At 57.2% G+C, this 9,792-nt stretch overlaps 1 protein-coding gene across 2 annotated transcripts in view; it reads right to left on the bottom strand.

Annotated features, from left to right (window-relative positions):
* Window positions 1-588: 588 nt before the first annotated feature.
* LOC133357495 (5-hydroxytryptamine receptor 2A-like) overlaps window positions 589-9,792 on the bottom strand; it is a 41,487-nt gene continuing 32,283 nt past the window's right edge. For both annotated transcript variants that reach the window (XM_061575457.1, XM_061575458.1), the window contains exons 3-4: window positions 7,037-7,237; window positions 589-2,261 (exon numbers count right to left, since the gene is read on the bottom strand). In XM_061575457.1, coding sequence (XP_061431441.1) covers window positions 1,123-2,261; window positions 7,037-7,237 — 1,340 coding nt within the window. In that variant the 3' untranslated portion in view covers window positions 589-1,122. The remainder of the gene's footprint in view (window positions 2,262-7,036; window positions 7,238-9,792) is intronic.

Genomic DNA, 9,792 nt, shown 5'->3' with positions numbered 1-9,792 from the left:
AGGCTGACTCCTTTCTCTCTCTTCCCTTTCTGCCCGGAGGAGATTATCTGGCCGTTGCGTGCCCACCCACCCACCCAGCCGCCCCTCCTCCTCCTCCCACCCCGTGCTCCCCCCCCCCCTCATTGCCCCCACCTCGAGCGAGATGGCTTCACTCAGATCCGTGGATGATCGCCAACAGCTCGGCTCGCCAACGCGACATGCGGACGGCGGCGGACGCAGACGCCGTTTCGGAGTTGTTTGTGAATGCCCAGAAGGGACGTGGAGACGAGGAGGTGGGGGCGGGGGGGGGGGGCGATGGGGGGTGGGGGAGATGGGGGGTGGAGGGGGTTGTCACACCGGCAAGTTCTCGATACACAGTCACCTCGCGTACAAAACCCTGTGTGAGAGCCGGTGAAGTACGCACGTGACCCGCGCGCGCGCGTTCCCCGCACGTGACGCGCGCGCGCGCGTTCACGACACGTGACGCGCGCGCGCGTTCCCCGCACGTGACGCGCGCGCGCGCGTTCGCGGCACGTGACGCGCGCGCGCGTTCCCCGCACGTGACGCGCGCGCGCGCGTTCACGACACGTGACGCGCGCGCGCGTTCCCCGCACGTGACGCGCGCGCGTGCGCGTTCGCGGCACGTGACCGGACGCGACGCTTTGTGTTCGCACTCCGACTGGATGCGCTCCGAACTCCCTGAATGTGAACAACACGTGGGCTGAGCGCGCATCGTTTTGGCAGGTCGGCAATAGTTCTCCTCTGGTACGGATGAGATGCTTGCATCACCATCACCACCACCGAAGACTGTGATCCACTGCTGGATGGACGCTTCCCCAAAGTCGCCGCTGACAATCTCTGCACGCGACGATCCACCCAGCAGGCAGCTGCCACGATCTCGCCTCGTCGCTCCATCTCCCGACGACGTTTCGCAGGGGCCGGCCTTCGTGACCACTTGATGCCATTGTAACCAGAGTCGCGGGGGGCGCGTTGGCAAATGAGGCTCACAAGCTCACAGGCTCACGTCTGCGCCACCACGTCCACTCGTGTCTCTCCCGTGGCTCACTCCGCTCGTTCCTCGTGGGTCACTCCGTTCGTCTCCCCCCCACCCACGGGGGTCACGTGGTGTCCATCGAGCATCCATCACACCTCGGACATGTGGCTCAGCGCGCACTTGAGAGGACTCATATCCCTGCGCTCCCTCAAACTCCGCACGCCGCCGATTGGCCGCAGCGGCGACTCACCGCCACCGCCACCACAACGCACCTTGACTCCGTTCGTGAGTGACAAGTGGGAGCAGCCCAGCAGCTGATTGGCCGGGAACCTGTGGCTGCCGCCACCACCACCACCGCCGCTGCGCCCGCTGCTTGCGTTGGCACCGCCGCTTCCACCTTCGCAGCAGTGCAGCAGCAGCACGCTCCGCGCCGAGCACTCGGCCCGCGGGCGCCGGTAGTCGCACGCGATGTAGCGTCGGAACGCCTGCCGGAAGGCGCGGTTAAAGAGCGTGTAGACGAGCGGGTTGACACCCGAAGAGACGTAGCCGACCCACACGAAGACGCCGAGCAGCGTCTCGGTGAGCTGCGCGCTGCACCCGCGCCGACACAGCACGGAGAGCACGTTGGTGATGAAGAACGGGCACCACATGACCACGAACAGCACAAAGACTATGCCCAGCACCTTGGTGGCGCGCTGCTCGTTGGTGATGCTCGCCATCGACTGCTTGCCCGCCGCGTTGCGTCGCATGCGCGCACGCTGCCGCGATAGGGCCGGGGCCCCGCCGCGATGCTGCGCCGCTGCCGACGCTGCCCGACCCGCCGCGGACGCTACCCTCGTCTGCGTGGAGGCCGAGCGCCGCTCCATGCCGCGCCACGGGCTGCCGCCGATGCCGCCGATGCCGCCGCCGATGCTGCCAGGCTTGTCGCAGGGACGCGCGCGCGTCGTGTGCCATCGGCGGAATCGCACGGAGCCGCCGCCGCCGACACGGCAGCCCCAGGGCAAGTTGCGTCCACCTCCTCCTCCACCGCCACCACCGCCACCACCGCAGCCGGTGCCCGAGATGGAGGCGCGCGAGACGCCCGCGTCGCAGAGCATCGCCTTGTGACGCAGCACGCGCGTCGTGAGCAGGAAGGTGACCATCATGATGACGAGCGGCACGAAGAAGGCGCACAGGGAGCCGTAGATGATGAAGGTGCGGAAGGCGTCGATGCCCAGGGAGCACGTGCTGGCCACGAGCACGGTGCTCGAGTCGCGCAGGCCGATCACGGCGATCGGCATCGAGATGCCTGCGGGGGCGGTGGGGCGGAGGGAGGGGGGTGGACGAGTTAGACGTTTCAGAGCCAGGCCGATCGTCTCTTACGAGGGCAGGCGTCGACCCCGGCGAGTTGGATCACCGAGCGCATTTGGACTGCGAGGCAGAGGTCGCAAACGGGTTTTGATTCCTTGCCCGTACCCGGCCGCACCAGGGTCGCAAACGGGTACCCGTACCCGGCCGTACCCGTACCCGGGTACGGGTAGGGTACGGGTATCGGGTACCTGATTGCGACCTCTGGGATGAAGCCATGTTGCAGGCGCGGGTGGGTTGATTTCTAGGAACTTGAATTGTGAGAAGAGACAAGACGTTGGGAAATGAGTGACAAACAGTTACTCACCAGTGACTCACGGCCTACCCGGCCGCACCAGGGTCGCAAACGGGTACCCGTACCCGGCCGGGCACGGGTAGCCGGGTATCGGGTAGGGTACGGGTATCGGGTACCCGGTGGCGACCTCTGCTGCGAGGGGGGTTCCCCCCCCGGGTCCACCGTCCGAGTGATCGGAAGCGAAACTCCCTCGCGTGCAACCGAGTTGCGCCTGACACGCGTCGCGTTCTCTGCAACCGGTCGCGAGCAGTTGCGAGCCACCGGTTGCTCGCGGAAGAGACGGCCTACACTTTGCAAGCGTCGTCGTCAACAATTCACCCAGCGATTCGTAGCGACGTTTTTTTTGTATCGCACGCCGCACATATTGGTCCGTATAATCTACGTTGTGATGGAGGTGGGGTGGTGGTAGGGGGGGGGTGGTGGGGGGTGGTGGTGGTGGGGGTGGGTGGTGGGGTGGTGGTAGGGGTGGTGGTGGTAGGGGTGGTGGGGGTGGTGGTGGTTGGGGTGGTGGTAGGGGGTGGTGGTGGAGGTGGTGGGGTGGTGGTGGTGGTGTGGGGGGTGGTGGTGGTGGTTGGGGGTGGTGGTAGGGGGTGGTGGTGGTTGGGGGTGGTGGTAGGGGGTGGTGGTGGTGGGGGGTGGTGGTGGTGGGTGGGTGGTAGGGGTGGTGGTGGTGGTGGGGTGGTGGTAGGGGGTGGTGGTGGTGGGGTGGTGGTGGGGTGGGGTGGGGTGGTGTGGTGAGGTGGTGGTGGGGGTGGTGGTAGGGGGTGGTGGTGGTGGTGGTAGGGGGTGGTGGTGGTGGGGTGGTGGTGGTTGGGGTGGTGGTAGGGGGTGGTGGTGGTGGGGGTGGTGGTAGGGGGTGGTGGTGGTGGGGTGGTGGTGGGGGTGGGGTGGTGGTGGTGGTGAGGTGGTGGTGGGGGTGGTGGTAGGGGGTGGTGGTGGTGGGGGTGGTGGTAGGGGGTGGTGGTGGTTGGGGTGGTGGTAGGGGTGGTGGTGGTTGGGGTGGTGGTAGGGGGTGGTGGGGGTGGGGGTGGTGGTAGGGGGGTGGTGGTAGGGGGTGGTGGTGGTGGGGGTGGTGGTAGGGGGTGGTGGTGGTGGGGGTGGTGGTAGGGGGTGGTGGTGGTGGGGGTGGTGGTAGGGGGTGGTGGTGGTGGGGTGGTGGTGGGGGTGGTGGTGGTGGTGGTAGGGGGTGGTGGTAGGGGGTGGTGGTGGTGGGGGTGGTGGTAGGGGGTGGTGGTGGTGGGGGTGGTGGTAGGGGGTGGTGGTGGTTGGGGTGGTGGTAGGGGGTGGTGGTGGTTGGGGTGGTGGTAGGGGTGGTGGTGGTGGGGTGGTGGTGGTGGGGGTGGTGGTAGGGGGTGGTGGTGGTGGGGGTGGTGGTAGGGGGTGGTGGTGGTGGGGGTGGTGGTGGGGGGTGGTGGTGGTGGTGGTGGGGGTGGTGGTAGGGGGTGGTGGTGGTTGGGGTGGTGGTAGGGGGTGGTGGTGGTTGGGGTGGTGGTAGGGGGTGGTGGTGGTGGGGTGGTGGTGGTGGGGGTGGTGGTAGGGGGTGGTGGTGGTGGGGGTGGTGGTAGGGGGTGGTGGTGGTTGGGGTGGTGGTAGGGGGTGGTGGTGGTAGGGGGTGGTGGGGGTGGTGGTGGTGGGGGTGGGGGTGGAGCTAACAAGGAAAAGAGGCGGGGCCTATTCTTGCTGTGAAGGGCGTGGCCAGATTGTGCAACCGCCGGCTCAGATGCGGACAAAGTCGTCAGTCAAGCTGCGTGCTCATTTCGAGGTCACCGATTTGCTCGCTCGGTCGTGGACCCAGAGACCCGTGCCGACTCGTGGTGGCCACTTGTCGACGAGTTCGCGGACCTTAAAAATCCCTGTGGTTTTTGTTTGTTGTTTTGTTTTTGTTGTTGTGCAGAATATCCTACGATGGCTCATAATGAATTTGCGTTTTCATAAATCTGCAGGGCTGTAATAACACCCTTGCCATTCCCGGCGGCTCTGTAATAGAAACGTCCTGTCTGCGACTCCCATCGCGGTTAAATATTTTATGTAAACAGACACATGGCTAAATAAATAATTTCCCCGCGGAGATTTCTTATCCGCGCCCTCAAACGCCTATTGACTTTCACACTCCCACGCCTGACAGCGCAATGTGTCACCTCTAGCAGCTCTCCCTCCACAGCAACAACAACAATAAATACAAATCTAAGTTCATGTTGGGGGGAAAAAACTAAAACGAGAAAAACATTCGAATAGAAAATAATATAAAGTAACCGTTCAGTTTTAGTTGTTTTTTGTTAGTTGTGCAGCAAAAAAAAAAGAATCTTGTTTGCGTTTTTGACAAACCAAAATTACGAACCCAAATTGATGTCTTAACAATGGTCCCGGTGTTGTCATCACAAAGTTGTTTGTTGTTAGATGTGCCGCAAAAAAAAAGAATCTCGTTTGCGTTTTTGACAAACAAAAATTACGAACCAAAATTGATGTCTTAACAATGGCCCCGGTGTTGTCATCACAAAGGCAAAGACAATGTACGTCCATTGGAGCCTCCACCGTCTCTTGCGGCGACTGCTGTTAGGCAGCACCTATGAAGGGGGGGGGGGGGGGGGGCAACAACAATGCCCGGCCGCCTTCGCCTCCCAAATGACGATGTTTACGCACGGGACCAGGTTCGTATTTTACGGCCGAGTAGACACACCGGTCCGGATATTCATCACCGATGTTGACCAAGCGAGGCATGAATCGAACCCGGGAGAGGGTTCACCGGGTTTCGTAGCGGCAGTGCGCTAATCGCTGCGCCACCGTATCCTCTCCGTTGTCAACAAACACACACAAAAGACACAGAGGCGGACATTGGTAATCCATCACTGGGTCGTCCCAGGGGCGTGTTTCTCAATCGCTCATCAGCTCGCGGGACGAACGTTTTCGTGGACGGGGGGGGGAAGCATGTGGCATGATCATCATCATCATCACCACCGACGTCACAATGGTATCCAGATGGCGGGGCCAATAGCAACAGGATGACGATGCAGATTCGTGAGCCGAAACTGCGGAGGAATTCGACGGAGATATGAAAGCGAAATTTTTTTCGCAGATGTCCAGTAGAGGCGAGTCAGCAAGTTACAACAAACGGAACAAAAAAAACCGATGGGAGTGAAAAATAGAAAAAAGTTACGCGCGTATGTGTACGCTGAACTTATTTTGCACCGTACGTAGCCAACCATGCTAATCGGATGTGCGGGGGAAGGACAACAAACTAAACACGAGAAGCAGTTCTAAAGAAATCAGTTTGTCAATCAAGATGATGTAAAAGTGCATAGCTCCAGTGGCTTCCCAATATGGGCAGGAAGAGCGTTCCAGACGGCCACGTGGCGACCACCGCCTTCGCTCGACGGTTAGCCAGAAGCCGCTGCCGCGTCGATGGACATAGTTCGCGTAGTGGCGGCTTAGGGGCCGCCATAAATGACGTCACGCGATTTTGGACGATTTTTGACCCCCCCCTCCTCGTCACACGGCGTCACAAAAAGTCAGACCCCCCCCCCCCTCAAATATGACGTCATAAAGCTATACCCCCCCCCCCCAAAAAAAACATATTTCCATTTTGAAAATAAAACATGCTTCAAATCGCTTTAAACTCGTGTCATTGTAGTGCGAATTCAATGTGGCGCTGCACTCTGATGTTGTAGGAGAAAACATTGATTAAAAAAGCATATTTAATTACGTATAACGTGTTGTCTATATTTATTTAAAGTTGCGCATTTTGATGTGACGTCACATTTCTCAAACACTTCCCCCCCCTCGTCACACATCGTCACAAATGTCTGACCCCTAGGTGCGTGACGTCATCGAGCACCGGACTGCAGTGCCCGTCACGACACGTGACAGAATTCAACCTCGATTTGAAGCTTTCGTGACTGCAGGAATGCCATACTCTTTGCTTCTTTCGGTAAAGTCACGTAGGTAGAAAAATATAATAAATCACGACGTTTCGATCGCAACACAAGCAGGTAGTCCTCAGGCGGAAAAAAATATATACTCTTAGGTTCCTTTGGTAAAATCATGTAGGTGAAAAAAAAATGTAATCAAAAAATAAGAATAAAAAATAAGAATAAAAAAATCACGACTTAAAAAATATATATATATTGTGTATTCTTTTTTTACGTATATATTTTAAAAAAAAATTAACCTACGTGACTTTACCGAAAGAACCAAAGAGTATGGATCCTTGCAGTCACGAAAACTTCTAATCTAGAAGAAGAAAAAAATATAATCCATCAGTGCAACTGCTCTATACTGGAGTATGGAGAATTCAAACTCGCAAAACACGAACAAATTATAAAACACTAACAGCGTCCGAGTACAAATCGCATACACGCGTTGCGCGCATAGCCTCGTGCCGATGCGAGTGACGAGATCGTTGTGGTGAGTTTGCGAAGACTCACCGATGGACACGGCCCAGACAGCCAGGATCTTGATGAGCATCTTGGACTTGGAGTTGAAGCGACTGTGCTGGATGGGCCGTTTGATGGCGATGTAGCGGTCGATGGAGATGGCGCACAGGTGCAAGATCGACGCGGTGGACAGGAGGACGTCCAGGTAGAGCCAGATGGGGCACAGCTGCTCAGGCAGACACCAGCGGGAGTCTGGCACGCCAACAACAACAACAACGACAACAACAACAACAAATCCCCAAACCCACCAGCCTTGTGTGTTTTTGTTTGTTGTTTGTTGCGGTTGCACCCGATTCAAGAGCCGAATGGCTCACAGGGCTATACCTAAGCAATGAACATGAACTTGAGCCTTTAACGCAACCGCTTGGAGGTGTGCCGGGTAGGGGGGTAGGTCAAGAGCTGTTAGCGAGCGCCTATTAACAAATATAATTACACGGTATTTTTCCTCCGAAAGCGCGGCTGTAGTTGCTGTGTTCTAGAAGAGAACCACGTCATGGAAAAACCGCGTCATAATAAATAATATGGGTGGTTGGGTAAAGCACAGGCTGAGTCGACCTACGGGGAGGCCCGGGACCTGTTCAGATAATCGTCACTGGTGTTGGCCGTGAGCGGGAATCGAACCCGTATCGCCGGGTTCATAGCGCAGCGCGCTAACCGCTACACTACCACTCCCACACACATACACACACACAGACACACACAGACACACACAGACACACACATACACACACAGACACACACACACAGACACACACACACAGACACACACACAGACACACACACACAGACACACACACATACACACACACATACACACACAGACACACACACAGACACACAGACACACACACACACACATACACACACACATACACACACACATACACACACACAGACACACACACAGACACACACACATACACACACACATACACACACACATACACACACACACAGACACACACACAGACACACACATACACACACAGACACACACACACAGACACACACACAGACACACACACACAGACTCACACACATACACACACACATACACACACAGACACACACACAGACACACAGACACACACACAGACACACACACATACACACACATACACACACACATACACACACACAGACACACACACAGACACACACACATACACACACAGACACACACACAGACACACAGACACACACACAGACACACACACATACACACACATACACACACACATACACACACACAGACACACACACAGACACACACACAGACACACACACATACACACACACATACACACACAGACACACACACAGACACACAGACACACAGACACACACAGACACACACACATACACACACACATACACACAGACACACAGACACACACACAGACACACACACAGACACACACACATACACACACACAGACACACATACACACAGACACACACACCGATAGTCCGTGTGCAAGGGGTTTCACTTCTCAGTGAATATTCTCCCGATCGCCGGTAGACTTAGAGTAGGCTTGGCACGTGGCTTGTAGTAACCGGAGCGCGTAGCAACGAGAGTATACTGGATATGGTGTACCGGGTGCGGATATTATTTCCGTCCAGTAGATAACCATTCGCTCTGGACCGCGGCTACCGCTCGTCACGTACCACCTAATCCAGTGGCCCGGTATCCGTCGCCTCTCAGACTTAGCCTTAACCACCACCACCACCACCCACCATCACCACCACCCACTACCGCAGTCTTCTGATCATTCACCAAAGAAATGTTTACAAACAATCTGGAGCGCTTACAGAGAGCACCTGCTGGCGGCTAACATGCACACTTCATCAACGGTTACAACTCAGTCATGTGTCTCCACCCCCCACCCACCCCCCGCTTTACGTCGTTTTGCAAATACGTCGCCACTGTGTTATTGACACCACCACCACGCGATTCGCTGTCACCACAAGCCCCACACTCACGTCGCTGACTGCATCGTCGTCCGTCCCTTTCTCATTCTCCGTCGCCTGCCACAGCCTTCGCCTCCACCACCACCACCACCCACCACTACTACTACTACTACCACCCCGTATATCGCTTCGATTGTACGTCGTTTCCGATATGCGTCGTCGCACCTCTCACGAACGCATCCCCGACGTAAACAGAGGTATTGCCGTATCGGCGTTCGTTCGTTGTACGGTCGGCAAGGGCGATGGCGGGGTGGGGGGGTGGGGGCGAAGAGGGAGGGTGGGGGGTAGGGCGAGCCCCCCGTGATTTATAAGAGATGATGATGATGACAGGCGGGAGATCGATGGTTGTCAGAGGCGCGTGACCGCTGTCTCCAGCGAGGGTTATCGACGAGGCTTTGGGCGGCCAGGATTACAAACGCCCCGAGCGTAACGCCACTCATCTCGCATCTCTCTCTCTTTCTCCTGCAGCACGGGGAAATCTCAATTGGTGGGGATCACAACAACAACAACAACAGCCGTCTACAATCTCAAGTGGTGGTGACGTCACCGCGGCGCTTGTGCCAGGCTAGGTGCACTTTGAGGCCACGTGAAGTGTCGAAGGCATCCGCTGGCAGGAGGTCACGGGACAGACCCTGCAGGTGTCGTTGGGTTGACTGACTGAGATGACCGGCAGATGCACTAACCAATTTATAGATCTCTGTGCGAGTCTATGGGTCTCTACGTGAGTCTATGAGTCTCAGTGTGAATCGAAAGATCTCTGTGCGAGTCTATGGGTC

The sequence above is a fragment of the Lethenteron reissneri genome, chromosome 58 (genome assembly GCF_015708825.2).
Source record: "Lethenteron reissneri isolate LAM-NWPU_2019-01 chromosome 58, ASM1570882v1, whole genome shotgun sequence".
Classification (NCBI taxonomy): Eukaryota; Metazoa; Chordata; class Hyperoartia; order Petromyzontiformes; family Petromyzontidae; genus Lethenteron; species Lethenteron reissneri.
The sequence above is the reverse complement of the archived record's forward strand: the minus strand, read 5'-3'. Positions and strand labels throughout refer to the sequence as shown.